A 19,547-nucleotide genomic window follows, 5' to 3' on the forward strand; every position below is an offset into this window, starting at 1 on the left:
ACAAATATGAAAAAATCACAGTAATTATCACCCCTCAAACTTAAGAATCTCGAAAACGATTTTAAAGATAAACAATTGATGGAAATTTTTCTTCAAGAGGATTAGTTGTTTGCTCCATATTTGTTCTTGGGTCAGTTGAGAAAAATTAAAAAACGTCTTGTGACTGATTAGGTGTTCTGGTTTATGCTATGTTAAGAGTGAGCTTTTTGTGACATTTTTCGGTCTGAAAATTTATCTTTGTAACCTTAAAGAAATGGTTGGTGCTTGCAGCAGAACGGTTTCCAATCGAAGAAGAAATTTGTTCCTTTGAACTGCTCCAACCCCCAACCAGTTTGCTCCAACCAAAGAAACAATCAAAGAAGCACTTTTGTAAAACACAATCTGAGCTTGAAAACGTCGTTTACCAAGGGGGGCCTATTTGCAAAAATGATTTTTAGGTGGGGACTTATTCGAGGGGGGGGGGCTTATTCGAGCGTGGGGGCTTATTCGAGCGTGGGGGCTTATTCGAGGATTTACTGTAACAAAGTTTGGGTAAATTTCCAAAACGAGGCCGCAAGTCGAATTGGTGTATTTTCGATCATAATTTTGCAGGAGACTCATTCCAAATTTCACTTGTAAGTCATGTCAATAGCAGGAAGCTAGGAAGCTAAAGATCCAAGAACATTTGCTAAGGTTAAATTTTTGATACTCTCCATTGTTGAAGATTGGTATTTCAGTGGATATCCGCCAAGTATATTAAAAATTCTGCACCTTAATAGCAAAAAGACGAGAATAGGATGCCTTTTATCGATTTATGAAGATTGCACAAGAAATATTTTTCAGCTCATTCTTGGCATTGTCTTTTACTTGAAAATTTTAACTTCCTATCAGAATAGAGATGGGCACAATACCGCAGTTTTGAGGGCAGAGGGTCTTTCAATTCTTGCCCCCTAGGTTTAGACACTGTGTTTCGAATGACTTGACCAAACTGCTCAACCATTTAGGAAGCCGAGCCCCTTCTTCCCCTTGTGTCAAGCCACTTTTATCAGTTGTGATCAAACACTGAGAATTCCACGAGGGAACGTAGAAAGGAATAGCACTCGCGATGAGATTTTCGCATTACAGACGCTTGGACATGATTATATTCTTGCAGATGCATAGACAGGATCATATTCTTGCAAAAAGTAGCAGATTCTCAAGTTCTAGTTCTCAAGAAGAAGTTTTCCAAAGGAACGGTAAATTTTAACCTGTATTATAGCTAAGGAGAGAAACAGTTTGTGGTCTGATTTTTTGAAACTTTGTAGGGGGCCGTCTTCCAGCCTTTTTACTGTCGACGTCATACATTCAGTTTGCAACAGAATCTTCTATGAAAATATTCAAACAGTGTGCAATAAACGAATTAAGGTAGTGAAATGCAGAAAGTTTCAATAAAAACGCTGACTATTCATTTCAAAATGAAAATGACTCCGATCAAAACTTCATACCGTCCATTGTTAAAAATATCCTCTAAATCTCAAAATTTCATAGTGAAAAAAAATTTACACCCACTCAAAAAATTACGTCAAAATTCATTTTAGTTGCTCTTAAAACATATAATTGAAAATCTACTAGCAAATCTACTATCTTACTATCGCGTGTGCTAAGCACTTTGGAAAATTAGATGGAGAACTGCAGATCGGAACAAAGGGTTGTAAGGATCTGTTAAAAGCTTCTTTCTGCAACTATATAACTCATATTTCTGCGACTTCAGATTGAGTAACAACCAAGCGCCGCCAACAAGCATGAACGTTCATCATATTTAACTGTTGAGAACATTTGCTCTTTTACTAAGTTGCCATCTCTTCAATTTTGTACATCAAAGGCTTTGGCATCGAAAGGTAGTCAATTTCATGTGGCAATGGTATTTTGAATTCCAAGTTGACAAAAATTGCTTCTAGCCATTTCTCAAGCATTACAAATGGTGGCCTAAAAAGGAATATGTTGTTAAGTGTCACAAGTAGTTCATTTGGCAAGTACAAATGTTAAAAAACCTTTTTTTTAAAATTATTCACTCTCTGTTTCTCTGTTGCAATTTCTTGAACAGCTTCAAAAATTCAAAAAATTAAAATCCGCAAAAGTGTGTCCGAAAGCCTAAAGGAGAATATCTTAAATGTCAGGGTAATGTGTGAGGCACCAAGCTTTAGAAAAATATCCACTCTATGGACAACAATGCTAGCCAAGAGCTGGATAGAATTAGGCAAAGAGCTGGATAGAACTTAGTGTAAGAGTGCCATCAAGCAGATAAAGTATGACGTTGCTAAAGAACACTCAGGTTGATAAAGTTACCTTTTCTCGGGGTCTGTGGTGCATGCTTGAAATGCTAGCCTATAGAATGGCTCAGGACACTCAGCACAAAACATTTTCCTGAATTCCTCTTCGTCTAATCCGAAATCCTTGTGAAGAGATTGATGCATTAAAGAAATCTGTTCAATAAGATATCCTCTAAATATATAACAAAAATCTATACAAGATATAAAATGGGTAATCTCTGACAGGAAAATACTAAAACAATTAGCTTATCTTGGAGCAAATGTGATAGAATGAGTTTTAGCGAACAATAAATCTACTCATTCGTTTCATTTCATTTGATTTTTTTTACCAGTGGTAGCCTCTAATAAAGAATAACTGATTTAAAAGGGGGTATGCTAAAAACATGCAATAACTAATAAATTATGATAGACAAAACAACGAAAAAAATGCTTGATTTCAATGTTTGCACCTTATTTTTAAAAGATCTTATGGTGGAAGAGCTTCTACCCTCAGTACGAAGACTGTTCCAAAGTTTGGCGCCTCTGTACGCAAAGCATTACTGCACCCCCTCCCCTAACAATGTTAACAAATGGTAACCTGAGATTGACTGTATCGTTTCTAAGTGAACGAACAGTAGAGTTGTTGACTCTCGTCAGCATGTCTTTCATAAAAAGAAGGTGCGTCCCAATTAAGGGATCTGAAGACCATTTTCTGCCCTTTAGAATCAATAAGCTACTTGACAGTGGGCCAGTTAAGCATCCGAATAACTGGTAAAGTGGTAGCGCCAAGGGGACCTTTGCAACACCTTTTTGCAGCTCTGTTTTGAACTCTCAGCAATATTTCAATGGCAGTCATGCTTGCATTTTTCCAGACAGGACAACAATATCTAAAGTACTTGAGTTATTTTCTTGGTCCTTCATGCTGTCTTAGAGGCAATATGAGATCATATTTCTGATTTAAAATGCTGTTATTCGTCTTGGAGGAGCATTGGATAACTTGACTAATGAATTTGTCTTGTGTAGACATAACCGATTCATTCTTATTTCCTCATTAGCAACACAGATCAGTGGCTAGCAACAAATTTAATTCAGGTACTAGGAAGGGGGAAGGGTGGATGCAGGAACAGGGGGCAAAGATAGCTTAAGCCTGAAAGCCCTCTTGCCTCCTGCGCCTGGAAAACATAACAATCATTCACAATGTTTTGCATTGTTTACGGGCGACGGGCTTAAGCCGACACAAATGACTCATAGATTTTTCTTAAACACTAACGGTTTTCCTTCATAGCTGTGCCCAAAATGAAAAAAAGGCATAAACTCACAAATTTTCTTGGTAAATAATCTGGATCAGCTTTAACTCTACCAATAATCTAAAAACAAAGCAGTACTGTGACAATTTCACAATTCCCAAAACAGATGAGGTCTAAAATATAGAAAGAGCGAATTAAATGATTTTATCTTGCAAAAATTTAGTTTATGCAAGACCGTAAGGTTCCATCTAAAATTAAACAACATGTTACTTCAAATTTTTCAAATTTACAAAATGGACAGCAGGGAAAAAGATAAGACTTACTTCACAAACAACTATGCCGAATGAAAATATGTCGACTTTTTCGTCGTATCCTTTTCCTGTTGGGAAAAAATAATTGTAAGAATACATCAGTTAATGTCTTAGTGAATAAGAAGCTAGCCGTAAGTGAATTAACAAATATACCAGTGGAAAAGGTAGTAGAACTATAGAAAGACAGGGGCTTATAATGTATAAATCAAGATTGATGAATTGAAGTAGCCACCTTTCATCATCTCTGGCGCCATCCAGAACGGAGAGCCAACAACAGTCAATCTGAAAGACAATTATATCAGAAGTTAATCTCCATTGAAGCGATGTTTGATCAAATCAGCAGATATAAAGGACTATCAAAATGACTTCAAAGATTTATGAAATGAAAAATTTAGCATATGAGCAGTCAGTCCTGCAAATAAGACTAAACTTGTCAAATTATCTTCTAACGTTTCATTTTAAAAAATGTTCCAATTGAACCCTTGCATTTTTAAGTTCCTTTCATCTGCTTCAATAAGTACAAATTACGAGAACAACTCGTCTTCCCTTGTAATGCTTTAGTAAAATGAACAAAAATTTGTATTGAAGCTTTTGGTACCCAGTTTAGTTTAGAAGTTTTGGGTCCTTACCGCTTTTTTGGAATGGCTGGTCGAGTTGGACTTATTGGTGTGGGTGAAGACGACGGCGAAGTTGGCGAAGGGCTAAGTCCGGAGCCGTAAAGAAAATTTGGACTAGGAGACAGTCTGGGGGATCTGCAGGAGCTATCTTGAGGAAGAGATTTGGCTAAACCAAAATCAGCAACAATCACAGATTTACCGTGCTGCAGTGAAAACATAGTGAATGCCATCAATACCAGATATAGAAAATGCTATTAAGGTATCTTGATACCTAATAAAGAATACAAAAGGAGACGTACACAATGACACACACAACCCTAGTTAAAGATGAAGAGAACATCCCGTCTCTCCCTGCTGTGATCTTTGCAATAACATCCCGTCTGCAATAAGTGCCCCTTCTCAGACAAGAACTTGTTATGTGGGTCAGCCCAATTAGCGACAGCATCAAATTAATTCAAAGAAAACGTGAAATATCATACGTTTGTTTAAACATACTTCAGCCGGTTTCTTCAATCAGGAAAAGCCCATTATCTAATTACAGTTGTTTTGCAGAAGATGTTCATATCAAGAAATTATTCCATAACATAACATTGTATAAAAATTCCAAATTTATTTTTCTTTTTTTAGTTATCCAAAAGGGTCTTTAGAATTCCAAATTTGTCTTCACATTTTAAATTACTACAATTTTGAATACCTAAATTGGTCCAAAACAAAAGGTGAACTGTTTGGCCTAAAATGGTTGCCTTACTACAAAAAATTAGTTAAACAGCGTGCAATTAATATGACCTAATCTCACTAAATACCAATTTAAGAAATGGGAATTCTAAATTTGAACATGTTAATGTTACTCACAGAATCGCTTTTAATAAGGCAGTTTTTCGAAGTCAGGTCACGATGAATGACGTTCATTTCATGTAAATAGGCCTAGGAATAAATATGCAAAATAAATCTTTATAGGAAAACAATACCAGTTGCTACGTTTTTATCCTAGAGAGGAATATAACACAAACGAACTTTTCAATTTTGGGACACAACTGAGAACTGCTTTGGAAACGTATGTGTAAAAAACTGGACAATCAGTTGATCATAAGCCCTTAGAGATTAAAGCATCTTCATGAGTTTTCGTTATCTTTCGGAATACAGGCTTTCGTATGAATGGATGTGTACAGTCTAAAGAAAGCCCTTTTGAAATGGCATCAATATTGTATAATATACAAAATGATACAATACGGATCTCTTACAGGGATATCATTATTTCTTATTATCGCAATGGTCAAACCAAATTTAATCTTTTCGTTAAGCTTTTCCATCATTGCAGTTAGGGGTGTACCGGATAAAGATTTCCAGAATCCGGCCGGAACCGGATTTACCGGATCTCTTCGCAGAATCCGGCCGGAATATCCGGCCATTACAAGATTTTTCTGTAAAAAAAGTTTTATAGAAGAACGAAGAGAGCAGTTTTATGAATATACCACCCAGTCTTCCTGTTCCTGTTCCGAAGCCACGGCTTATTATTATTTTATATTATTTGTCATATTTATACACAGAAACTCTATCAGCTACTAAGTTAAAAAAAGATTAATTTGCATATAATGCTGGTCTTCCTAGGGATCGTGCTTCGGGAAAGGATGCTAATTTTGCGAGAATTCTTTTTGAACGTGGTAATCGTGGAGCTTATTCTTATTTGTAATGGGATTTCGTTCCACGTCTATGCACCACAATAGAAAAACTCCTTTTGGAGAATTCTAGGTTTTCCCTTGGGATGTCTATGTGAAGGCAATTTCTTGTTGAATAGTTAGATATTTGGGATCTAGTGACAAGTATTCCTTTCAAATTGTCGGGGCAGAGACCATTTATTATTTTGTAGATCATAACTGCCCTGTCAAATTTGAGACCGAAAGCCAATCGCAGCTCCACCCGTCCTTTAATCTCGAGCCTTCTATTAGCGTATGCCCTCTGTTTTGTAATCGCTGAAGATGATCGAGCTTTGTGTTTGACAATTTGCTCTATAGTTCATCAAATGACTCTCAAGCAGTGCCTTATAGACCAGATCAAGTTTCGATTGCGGGAATATGTTCTTTAGCTTCCACAGGGAAGAGGGAGCATTTTTTATTTTACCTTTAAGGTTTTTATATTGCTCATTTCATGTCAGGTTTGGTCGACCGTAATTCCAAGGCACTTTACCTTTTGAGCTCGTTTGATTGGCTCTCGATTTACATTTACTTCTAGTGGACCAAGGATACGGTTGGTTTGTACATTCTGTTTTATCAGTTTTCAAACTAAGCTTATTCTGACGTAACCATTCTGCAATATTGTCGATCTCAGCATTTAGATCATTACAGAGATCGTAGATATCTTCGGCAGAACAGGTGACACTGGTATCGTCCGCATACATGTTTGAGGTGCAATTTTTGAGGCACTGCTCAAAATCATTGACATACAGGATAAACAGGAGCGGCCCCAAGCACGATCCCTGGGGGATACCGCAGTGAACAGTTTGCTTGAAATAAAACTTTTGGCCTACTTTTTAGTCGGCTTATTTTCGAGGTGTTTTCTGAAAAGACACTATCAACTTTATACTATCCGTTTCGATACAATCCATTGATGAACAAGACCCTCAAAAGTCCAATCTACACGGCGGTTAAAGACGGGTTAAATTAACATTGGTTAAACTCTGTATGATTTACATGGCAAATTGGCTTTTCATCGGGTAAAGTGGATATGGTGTGAGGATTGGTTAAAAACGAAGCTTGAGGGGTATGTCAACATGCCATGCATACCACGCAAATAAAGTCCTTTCCTATGGTGGAAGCAGTACAAAATAACCTTCCCCCGCATTGTCAAGCTAGCCTAGCAATTTTGTCTACAACAGCATCTAGTGTTGATTCAGAGCGGCCTTCTAAGGAATGACATCTTCTAAGGAATGGCGAAAAGTTTCTTTTCTTGCATCATAATCTTGGACGACTTCAATTTTTAAAAAGCTGCTGTTTGGCCGGCCGGAACCAGACTATAAAAAATGAGGGATTCGGCGCCGGATTATCTTGCCTACCGGATATCCGGTACATTCCCTAGTTGCAGTCTCAAACCAAAACGGTATAAACTAAGCACAAGAAAATATGATGAGACTTAGTTACTAAAAAGAAAAGGCAAGTGTGGAAATGAATGAAATATCCTGTACCATTCCGGATGCAATATCCTTGGCAAACTGAATCCTCTGCTTCCATGAAATTTCTCGATACTACAAGTAGAAAGTGAATGCTTATTACAGTTGAGAAGCTTTATTGAGATTTTTACAGGGGTATTTATCAAAATGAAGGTTCTTCTAGCAATCTCCTTTAATTGTATCACACACAAAAATATATGATACTAATTAGCCAAATTTAAACGATTAGCAACTCTTCCTGTTCAACGAATAATTCTGAATTTTGTATCAAAGCAGCCTAGCATTCTTTAGATTGTGTTGACAGAATTTAAACACGATATTGCACGCTTGATTGTTGAATAACAAAGGCCGCTTACTTTGTTTTTCAAAAGCTTCCTCAGTGTACCACCAGATATAAATTCTAGAAAAAGATAACAGAACAGGCAATGCCTTACAAAATCTGCATGCAGGGTGTTAACAAGGGAGATCCACTTCAAACATTTGCGTGAAAATGAAAGAAAATAGACGCATTTCTTAAACATATTTTTTAATATGACATATACATCATAATTTTAAACATCAATTAACATCATTTTAAACATGTGTTTCGGGATACTAATGTCGCATAAATTATTTGCAACGTTGTATCCGCGCATACATTATATTCTCCACTGCATTTGCCTTGTGAAGAAAAAGATAGGAATAAATCTGTAAAGAAAAAATTCTAAAATTTACCTGTTATTATGTGTAATGATCTATCTTTATACATTATCCCAATAAAATGCAAGACATTTGGATGCTTAAGGCTTTTAAGAAGTTGTACCTGCAGAAGAAAGCAAACCATTTAGTTATGACGAACAGGAGAGATAATGTGACCTGACAAAATTAGTAAGATACAGGCATTAACCCTGCTTTCATTGCATATCTAGGTGACCCAGAGGTAACCAAACGATGGAATATTACACCAATACACAATTTCAACCATTTACAAGAAGATAAAACGGATAACATGAAAAAGAGAAAGAGGAAGATGATGATGAAGAACAAGAAAAAAGGAATTAAGAAGATGAGGAAAAAAAGATAAGAAGAGGAAGAAGAAGAAAAAGAAAATGAAGAAGTAGTAACAGAACCTTCTGCTGGGAAATGTTAAATGAACTGCAGAATGGACCAGTTACAGCACAAATTATGATTTGTAAGGAAGATACCGGTGTGGGGAGGAAGAATTCCGGGAAGTTGTTTTCTCTTATATATTCTTAAACCTTGCAAATAATTCTTCCTAGAAAGCGAAGTTCAAGTTTTTTGTCACAAAATAACGTAGTTTAATCTAAACTTTTGGTGAATCGAAATATTTTCCTTCTTTGTCGATTTAACCCTGGCACCGATTAGCATAGTTAGAGCACAGGCTGACTAAATATTTATAAAAACAAAAATGGAATGCTCGGACAATTTCCACTACATTTTGAAAATAAACTGATTATTAATCATCTTCTTATCCAATTTCATGGTTTATGTCACAGTTCTACTTCTTAGAAAAGGGAAGATATATCATTAAAACAACAAAATCACAATCATTTAAGACTGTTTCAACTAGATTTCGAAGATTGCTCTTATAAAATCCCTACTTCATTTAGAAATGTTTCTTCGGCATCTTTGTCAACTTGCTTTAATTGCTTCATTACCATTACTTCACCAGTTCTACTGCTCGTTACCTAGAAGGAAACAAAGCATTATTTTGGAACGTTGTGCAAAGAGCTCGCAAAGAAAGGGGACAAAGTATAATGGATCAGTGAGTATTATGGATTATTCATAGAAATATACCGGGGAAAATATCAAGAGAAATTTAAAAAGGACCTTGCTTAACGACTTAAACAGACGATAAAAAAGGCCTTCCAAAGGTGATGCAACAAGAACAGCACAAAATAGGCAGTTGGGAATTGATAGAAATATTCGAGAAAGTGAGTGCGTCATTCAAATTTAAAAAACTCATTTTAAAGAGAACTGTGCTTTAGTAACTTTCATTTTAACTTGGAGAAACATTGGATATTGTGTATTCGAAAAAGTCGTGATGTTCTGCATAATATTCGTAATTTCAAATCAAATAATATATTTACACAGTTTCGATAACTTTACTTGCTGTATGTTATAAAACTACTACTTTAGCCAAAGAGATTGTAAAAATTTAAGCGACAATGAACTTGCTATGAGTAATTTTTAGCCAAACTGATAAAGAGGCAAACTTAGTTTTGAAAAAAATTGATTATGAGGTAAAAAGTTGGCAGCGCTGGTAAGAAAAAATATGTTTGTATTCAAGTCAGTTACCAAAATCAGTTACCTTTTGCCTAGGATTTGCTTAGAGATTAGCAATGGTTCCATATGTTTCACAGACCATCTCATTAAAGGTATATCAAGCCTGTGTATAAAAAGATTTTTCAAGGCGAAAAGAACTCAGTTTTCATATCTACAGCTTCATTACATTCTTTGTCAGATTTAAATTTTTGTAGAGATAACCCAACTTAGCAACAAATTTTTGGCAAAACTTCCAACAACTTTCAAAATGGAAATGCTAGGCAGAGTTCAAATGCGAGGTTTTTCAGATAATGAACATTTCGAAAATCACATTGACGGTGACGTGGTCAGCAATGCACAATTAAAAAATTCCAAGAACTTCGGGGAAAAACCGCAGAACGTAGCAACTAAACCCACCTTGACAGCATCACCAAAGAATCCTCGTCCAATCAATTCTCCATAGATAAGTTCAGATGGCCTGAATATTTTACTGACCGGCTGTTCTTCCACTTTGAAAGACTGGGCCCGATGCAAGGTGCTGAAGGACTTGACCATATCTTTTATGCATGATTCTTGTTCACTAAAAACAAAAGTAAACGCTTAAAACAATAAAACAATAAATAAAAAATATTCGGGTGTACCAGTCTTCTTGAGTTTTCTTAACACGATTCATTACAAGCTGCTCGATGTTACGGGCCAACTAGCCTGGGAAGAAAAGGTCGAGAAATTGAATAGCGAAGTTGACCAAAAAACCTAGCTTTGTTTGTCAACAAAAGTATACCTCTTCTTTCTATAAGTTTGCATTCTTAGTGACTGGTTGGCGCTATGAAGCGTCATGGGGGGGGGAGGGCAGCTGGCCCCCTAAAAGTTCCCAATGCCACCCCATTGGCAGCCCAATAAAAGTAAAGAAAAAGAACTGTCGGCACTTTGAAACTGCCGAGTGAGGAATTTACTTTTTTATAAGAACCATTGAATTGAAGTTCAGGCTGGCTTTTTTACTTTCAGTAAAACCATTAAAACTATGAGAACTATGAGAACTTGGTCTTAAATGATAAGGGTGTAAGCAGTGAGCTGCTAAATATTGTGCTTAAGGTGAGTGTTCAGGCACCATTTGCAAACAAAGTTTAAAAAATTCAGCGTCAACTTGACCAACTTGATTCAATTAAAAAAACAAATTTGGAGGCTCTTGTTTTTATCAAATGTCATTTTGAGTAAAAGGTTCAATCAAAAACTGTCGCCCAGCTCCGTGGTTTATTAGGAATCTGGAGGCATCAAATAGCCAGGGCCGCAAAGAGGGGCCCAAGGGGCAAAGGGGGAAATTTCCCTAGAGCTTCAAGGCTCTATGGGGCCTTTTGAAGTAATGAATTCAATTTTTAAGAATGGGATTATTCAAGCATAAAAGAATTATGCTCTAGAAGAGTAAAACATTTAAAAAATGTCTTTTCAGCTAAACTAAAGGGCGAGGTCGCAAAATCTTTCCAATGTCTTGCCCCAGGGCTTATGATAACTGTTAAATGCGCAGCCATTTTCACTGTCAACAAAATATTTCCATGATATTCAGTCAAAGCGGTGCAAGGTGCTTGACTTTTACGTCGTCGTCGATCTTTTTAAAAGAAGGTATATGCGATTTGATTGACGGATCAAAACATTCTTTTCATTCATTTTCAAAACATTTTAAGATTTAAAGATACTGTAAAGGGGAACTCATGAAATATGTCGGCAACCATCTTTATAATCATCGACACTTTAATTTTTCTAAGATTGTCGGCACATTATGATTTGGTTTGAAATGCAAAAAGTGTCCTGAAGAAATACATTACACAGAATCACTGATTGGAGAAAGCCATAGCAAAAATTGAAGTTTCGAACGGTTTAGCTCTAACAAAAAGTTTCTTTTCTTTGATAATAACTATCTTTACAGAGGGCAATAACAGTAAAAGGTCTAGAAATAGAATACAAGAGCTGTGAAACGCACCCATTTACTTCAGTAAGCGAACGGCTTCTCCTTAACTGATGTATTTTCCCAGTGCTGAACAACTTAGACCGTGTACCCGTTTCCGTTTTTTGGGCCTTCTTCTTCTGTCTGGCTCTTATCGCCTTTTCTTTAGCTTCCGAACAATCGCTGGTTGTGCGCTTAAATACGCTAAAATTGAAAAAGGACAAACTGCGCTCTTTCCGCTTGTCGTATGCATCAACAGTTCCTGAGGCCAATTTCTCTTCTGGCACAGTCTGGTTATTGTTGCAATGCGATTTGTTAACCACTTTGGATGTTTCCTGCCTCTTTTCTAAATTTCTTTCTATGGTGACATGCAGAGTTTCGGTCGGTTTGGAGCGAAGAAGTTTACTGACCTAAGGAAAAAGCGTTGAGTTGCAAGATTTTATTAGCCAATTTCTGACGGTCTTGGCAATCAAAAAACTTTAACTGGAAATGGGCGCCGGAAAAAAATATTGCAAAAATAGTTTGCAGAAACTGTATACAAAAATGGCAGGAAATTCACCTTCGATCTCACGATTTTCTTACTTTTACTGCTCTTAAGATATGGCGAATGATTTGATTTGTTTACTGCTATGGCCTATCCCTGCTACCCAGTTAGATCCCTAATCTCGACTCTCGACAATGAGAAATTGAAAACCTATACCAAATGGTTAAACGGTTTTGTTCAGCACCTCTCAAAGCTCAGGTATAAACCAATTTTCCAGCCTGGAAAATGACGAACTCGTTGATAAATAAATAAGTCGCTCATTTGATCGAAAAATTTGCATAATGACAGAAAATGCTGAGAAGAGGGGATGAATACCTCTTGTATTGTTTCATCTGTAACGAAGACGCCATTCACTTCAATGACTTTGTCGCCAGCTTTTAATGGCAGTTGCTGTCCATATTCGCAGGCACTAGAACAGACAAATATTGTAAAGAAAATGCATTCTTTTTAGCTAAAGATAAGTAACGAAACAAAACAAGCATTGTATAAAAAAGAAATCAGGCTCTGCTTCCAAAAAAGCTTGCAGGAGGCAAAATTATATGTCATAGTTTAAAAGCATGATCCTAGGGACAGGGTGAAATCTTGTGGCCAACTCCGGTTTTTAAAAATTGTTTCTCCACACACAAATATTATGTGCGGCCCTGGAACTCATATACCAACAAGAGTTGATTATTCACTTGGAGGCGTGAGCTTCTAGAAAAGCGATCTAAGGTCGACATAGCGTACAATACCATATAAATTCAACTATAACAAATAACAAAGCCCAGGTAAAACGGGCATTTCTCCTCTGCCTGGACATGGCAAAGAGACTGCATTGGCATGGCGCGTGACCGAATAGAGGCCTTACAGGTACTAGCATGAAAAAGGCAGTCATCCATTTTTAAGAAAGTATTTATATATTCTATTGTTGGCTTTGTGATACTATCCTTAATAATATTGTAACGTTTAGTAGGAATATTCTTAGTTTGATCTAGTCTGTTTCATAGCTGATCAAAATTTTCCGTTAGTGTTAAGGGCTAAAACGAGGCTTTTTTTAAAAGAGTTATGCATGAATTCAGAAAGCTTTGAGCTAGGTCGTTGGAACGTTCACCACAAGATAGTATTCCAGCGATATATTGAATAACGCATTTAAGTAATTCATTTTCGTTATCAAACATGACATCGACACAGACGTTTCTCTTGAAATTACTCGTCAACCTTTTGTTTGATTTGTTAACATTGAGAGAGAAATTGATGGCTAAAAAATACCCTTTGACTGAGATAGAGCTTTCAGTATCACTTTTATCTTGCTTTTCAGGATAATTTCCAGCTCGTCTCAGCACTTCCTCTCTTAGTTTTGGCTCCGTAGCTTTAGCTCTATCAATGTGAAGTGGGATTCCTTGCTCGTCGATTTGCTCTGGCTTCAACTGCATATGGCGTATAGTATGCTGGTTTTTCCAAATCATACCCTTTATCTCTTCCAATCTTTTTTCCCGCTTTGAACCGTAACAATTGCCACTGGAAAGAAATAAAGCAGTGGTGATCACCAACCAACAAGAATAGTTTGCAAAAATCAAATATTTACTTTTAAAGATTGAGGATAATTAAAGATAAATATGTAGCTAGACCTTCAGTCGTATACAGGGAGATATAAAACAGGGAAGGTAATCGTTGGGACCTCGCGATGTTTGAAATTATTGCAAATATCAGTTATATAGATTTATTGCAATGTTTTGTTAGATTTTTGCCACAGGAATAATTGTTGATTGACACTGTTCTAGAAGTTTCCGCTTCAAACAAAACTACTTTAATCATTGTCGCAAATAGAGGAAGGGGAAATCAAGAACCATTTTATAGCTTGCCTCTCCACCGCTTGAGGAACCCCTAATCGTTTCTACGTCAAAACATTCCATTAACCACAGGGAACACTGCGCACTGTGCCCAGCGCCCATAGCGTTAAGGGGGCCCAAAATATCTTGGAATTGTCAAATTTTTCTTGGAAAGGATCTATAACACAGTCAAAATCTAATTTTTGAACAAGCATATTTTACTTCGTGTCTATTTGTTGAAACTATCCCAACGCTTCCGGACAATCATATGACAATGCTGCCGATATGTCCGGGAAATATTCTAGGTTGAAAACGAAAATTAAAGAAATAAGCAAATGTGCACGCTGCGATTGATGTGCCGCTCATTTGCTCAAACTGATTGGTAACAAGTTTTCAGTCGAAGTTTTCATTCTTCTCACCGTTAGAGAAAGTGTATTTTTATTTTTCAAATCGATGTAACTTGGTATGAGGTAACTTGCTGCTGCAGAGACATGATAGAGTAATTGGCATTCTGTGTAGTGACTCAATGCAAGGTAGTGGAGCAAAATGAGACACAGAAAACAAATCAAATTTTTCAAAAAAAATCGTTGGAATAAACATAGTCTTATCTTTAAACTTAAAAGGCATCGAACCTCACAGTAAACCCCTTGGAATCTTTTCTGGTCGCCAGGTATGGAGAGAACCCACAGTTATTGTAAGTGTCAGTTATGTCTCATTTTACCCCTAATTTAATCTCACGTATGTGTTGGCCTTTTATCATAATTAACTCGCTTGTTGCATTTTTTTGCCAAAAAAATTCTTTAGGAATGTGTGATCTGTGACATGGGGGCCCCCATTATATCCTGCGCCCAGGCCCCCGAAATCCTTAATGCGGCCCTGTCCATGGAATAGTTTTAAAGACTGCTAATTAAAACACAATTTTTGCTAACCAAGCCCGTGAACGTACATGAATCAAAATATTTCCGTAATTCAAGACTATTTCAATGCCTAAATTAATATAAGCTACCCGCACAATCATAAACGTAAAATCAACCCACCAGTACAAGCAGTTTCTTTCTTCCAAAGTGTACTCATCGCCGTCTTCAATAAATCTTTTACAGGTGGTGCACATAAAACATTCTGGATGAAAATTGACATCCCCGGCCACCTGAAAAATGAAACAGGAAATGAATTGTACGAGGAAGCTAAATTCGAGAAGGTCTCTTAAACAAAAAAATGTCTGCTGGAATTTAGGAAAAGCCACAGGGCAAAACTTCTGTCATCAGACGTCGAGCTACTTTTTCTCGAATGACCAAAAGTTCTGGTGGGCAGGATGGGAAGGACCCAGCAAAGATCACTATTTGGAGGCTAATAACTAAATGTTCCTACCCATGCCGACAACGTAGCACAATTTTCGAGATTTCTCGACACACTTGTACCTATAGGGGCTATAACCCCCTTGCCCCCCAACCACATATAAAAAATAAAGTTACCGCTGAGATTAGATCGTGGATTCCCATCAAATACACTTTATATTAGCTTCCATAATTTCGAACAGATCAAAACAATCATTGAGTTCTACTTACATATCTAAAAAACTCGACTGTGTTTAGCATCTCCAAGTACTTTGACTGTGTTTAGCATTTGACCGCGTGATATCGAGAAATATAAACCCACGTTAAAAACGCATTTTAAATTGGTTAGCAGCGCCTATGTTATTGCGAAAGTTTTGTCACCTTCTTTCTTTTTGAAAGCCCACTGGCTATCAAACTATAATTATGAAAAATAATTGTTTAGCATGTGCAGGGTCATTTAGTCTTTATCTAAATGCATGACAAAAGCTAGTCTTTTCTGAAGTGATAAATACTTTGCAAGAATTTCAATAGAGTTATTACCTCGAAATAATTGTGCAATTTTCGAATAAATAATGATTTAAGAGGGCAGAAACACTGAGTTTGGTCTCCTCAGGGATGCTGTAAATTCCCTCATTGAGCCTTGTGAACACAGACTGTGGGAAGTTCAAAGCAGCTAATGTGTGATCCTGTATGACATGCATGAATGCATGAATGGTTCAAGTTTCCAGGAACTATTCATCTTAAGGGGGGCCATTCGATAATTATGCGAAAGAATTTGCCTTGTGATCTGATACTTTTGGGTACCTAATTTAACAATAAACCTCTTTTAAAAACATACAAAAAATGAAGCAAAAAAGAGCAATTGAGCAGACCAAAAAAAATTTTTCTGCTAAGGAGATCCAGGCTGTCTACTTTGGATTCAACAAATAGAAGTCTCTTGTATCTCTCCTCCATTTGGCCCTTTGGCCTAGCCCCTCGCTCCATCAATGAGCTGGTTATTAACGGGCTATTCACCGTCATAGCAAGAACCCTGATCGTTACACTTAGTTTTAAAGTTGCTAACACTTTGAAAAAGGATCACAAAGGTTTTCAAATAATTCAAGAGAGTCTTGATTATTTAATCTTATGAAACAGCCCTTCAGAAGAAACTGACTTAGATAGGTAGGGTACTTAATTCTGAGAAAAGGTACAAAAAGCGGCACTTTTTATGACAAAGCAAGCCTATTGTTTTGATAGGATGACATCCCATTTTCCAATTTTTTTTAAGAACAAAAGACCATTGCCTTCAAAAATATTGGGGAGAACTGCCTCCTTTTGCCCCCTAAGGATCCACCACTGCACTTTCTGACAAAAGGGACACTGTTCTGACGAAAGGAGCACTTATCTGACCAAAAGAGATCTTACAAGAGAGAACTGACAAAAATGGGTCTGACTAATATCAACACTATTCTGACAAAAAGGACACTATCCTGACAAAAGGGACACATTTCTGACCAAAAGAGATCTTACAAGAGAGAACTGACAAAAATGGATCTGACTAATATATACACTATTCTGACAAAAGAGATCTTACAAAAGACACTTTTCTGATCAAAATGGGTCAAACAAATAAGATCCGATCAAAAATTGATTAGACAGAGGGGATCTGATCAGAATTATTCCGACAAATAAGCAAACTAAACTGGCAAAAAATTCCCACTGGAATTTCATTTCTTGTTCCCCTTACTGTTTTAATGCTTCTTTAAAAATGTAATTTTTAGATAAGAAGATTAGATTATAAGAAGAAGCATACTACAATAGATGAAATAAGGCTCAAAGCAGTGCAATTAATGTCTCCCAACCTGCTGAACTTTTGAGAGCTATATAATTCTCTTTACTAAACTTCCCTGAGTTTTGTCAACATCAGCATTTGAAATCATTCTTGTACCTTTAGCATCTTCTTTCTGTCTATCATTGGGGACATTTTGTCACACAGCATTGAGCCTTTGTTTCCTTCCCATCAGACCTAGCAAGCAGAGAATAAACCCTTTTTTGTTGGAAAGTTCCATTCAAAACATATTTTTCAACTGCAGTGAACATATCACAAACAAAAAACTAACCATTACTGGTCCTGTGATCCTAATTTCACATTTCAGACACAGCTGGGAAAACCTCAGATCATAGTCTTCTTTGCAAAAGAGTAATTTGTCTTTGATATAATAATGTTTTTCCAAAGGCTTTAAACATACTGAGCACCTGGAAAATATGATAAACCATGACATAATGCATAAAGCGCAAAAAAGAAATTCATTAACAAGTAACAAGTAACTTGTATGAAAGCAATGTGCTTTATCCATTATTTGCAGACACAAATTATAACAACACTTCTAAACAGGGCCTAACAAGGGATGTCTGTATGTACAGCTGATCTGGTTAAGTCAATTCAAGGAAGAAACTGTTTCTAGATTTTCTACATAATACACAAACAAAAGATTATGATGATAATTTTATCAAGCTGCTAGGGGAGCCTTTTCATAAATTGGTGAGGGTAGTTCAAGAAAAAAACTTAAACTAAGGCAAATGTAAGTGGTTTATATGGCAAGAAAAATGTGTTGAACAAAGATTTGTTATTAATTTTGATCAAAAACTAAAAATTATTGGAAAGTAGGGAGAACTTTGAAATATCATTTCCCCCACTAAAACCAGTTTTGACGGACTGGCCTTGCCAAAGGTGTTGCAAAAGAACCCTTTTTATTAGTACTCAAATGAACTTCATCTCAATTTCATAAAGAAAAACACGACATCCTTAGTCAGTTTCACCAAACAAAGTTCATCGCCAATCTTCGGTCACACTGAAGGAGGTTCATCAAAGGAATGTAAACAAGTTGGTCATCCTTATCAGCTAGAGGCTGAGCACAAGCTTCTTTATCTACAGAATTTTTTATAAAATACAAACAAATAAGAAATGCAATGTTTTTAATCTCCCTGCAACAGATCAAGGTTGTTGAGATTCCTTGTCCTAACTGGTTTCATACGGTCAAGGAAATATTTCGTGGAACAGTCAGCGATGTCTTAACTTTCGTTAGAGCTTTTGGAGATAGCTTCGAGGGTTTTATTCAATGGCAATAAAGAAAGAATTATCAATTATATTCTTTAATAACATACAGGACACGGAAATTAGACCAAACATTAATGCGATAATAAAAAAATAAACTATTATTTACCGAAAGCAACTGACATGCCATATATCATTAAGAGCAAACAGAGACTGGCTACTTGAACTGATTTGCCTCCTGCAGCCAGCACACTCTATTCCACTGCTCTTCTCCATTTGCAAAGTCGAAATTTATGCATTTAATCTCAAAAAGTTCCTTTGAAAAACTTGACAGCCATGATGTCCTCTTTGCAATGACAGTGCGCGTTGCGGCTTATTAGCCTTAGAAGGCTTTTCGGCTGGTCTATCATTTCTTGTTTCTTGTGGCCTCAAGAGGTCTCAAGCGATTGTTATCAGGACAAAATCTTGAAAACGCGGGACTCTAACAGGGCGGCCAGAGTGCGACAGGGCGGCTAAACAGCCGCGGATGACCAGCCCCGGCTCTGCACACATAAAATTATTGAAAACCAATACACAAACAGCCATGTTTAAGGCCGACCTCCACTTGGCCGCGCCGCGCGCATGCTCAAAGGCAATGAATTGATAAGCAGGTTGACAGGACAGGCGGCCGCCAATGACAGTTTTCTGCACGTATGACAATCGAACTCAAGGCAACTTTCAGAGCGGCCGCTTGTTGTTCACTGACATTTATTCAATCAGACTGACTGAAAACTTCGCGCTTTTTTAACTCTGTCTATGCAAAATGGCTGCCGAACAAAATTTAGCAGGACTAATGTTTGGCCTGAATCAAAAGGAGATTTTGAGCCCTGAAGAACAGTGCAGGTTGGAGATGTGCTGGGAAGTGAAGGCGAAGACGATTCGAACATTGACGACAGCCCACAAGCTCCAGGGGCCTTTACATCAGTAATGGTGCAACAGCAAAGTCTTGAAAACCAGGAAGACCAACACGATGAGCTGC

At 36.9% G+C, this 19,547-nt stretch overlaps 1 protein-coding gene across 1 annotated transcript; it reads right to left on the bottom strand.

Moving 5' to 3' along the window:
- Nucleotides 1-1,805: 1,805 nt before the first annotated feature.
- LOC135683152 (LIM domain kinase 2) lies at nucleotides 1,806-18,978 on the bottom strand. Its single transcript, XM_089109260.1, has 17 exons — nucleotides 18,699-18,978; nucleotides 17,595-17,730; nucleotides 15,199-15,308; nucleotides 13,602-13,850; nucleotides 12,669-12,762; nucleotides 11,846-12,219; nucleotides 10,288-10,450; nucleotides 9,207-9,293; nucleotides 8,320-8,407; nucleotides 7,962-8,005; nucleotides 7,621-7,680; nucleotides 5,295-5,366; nucleotides 4,455-4,645; nucleotides 4,055-4,107; nucleotides 3,838-3,893; nucleotides 2,305-2,411; nucleotides 1,806-1,944 (listed from the first exon to the last, which is right to left on the bottom strand). Exons 1-17 carry the CDS (start codon nucleotides 18,803-18,805, stop codon nucleotides 1,806-1,808), a joined length of 2,130 nt encoding a protein of 709 aa, XP_088965386.1. The 5' UTR covers nucleotides 18,806-18,978.
- Nucleotides 18,979-19,547: the final 569 nt, after the last annotated feature.

The sequence above is a fragment of the Rhopilema esculentum genome, chromosome 7 (genome assembly GCF_057945365.1).
Source record: "Rhopilema esculentum isolate cy_ngs chromosome 7, ASM5794536v1, whole genome shotgun sequence".
NCBI classification, from domain to species: Eukaryota; Metazoa; Cnidaria; class Scyphozoa; order Rhizostomeae; family Rhizostomatidae; genus Rhopilema; species Rhopilema esculentum.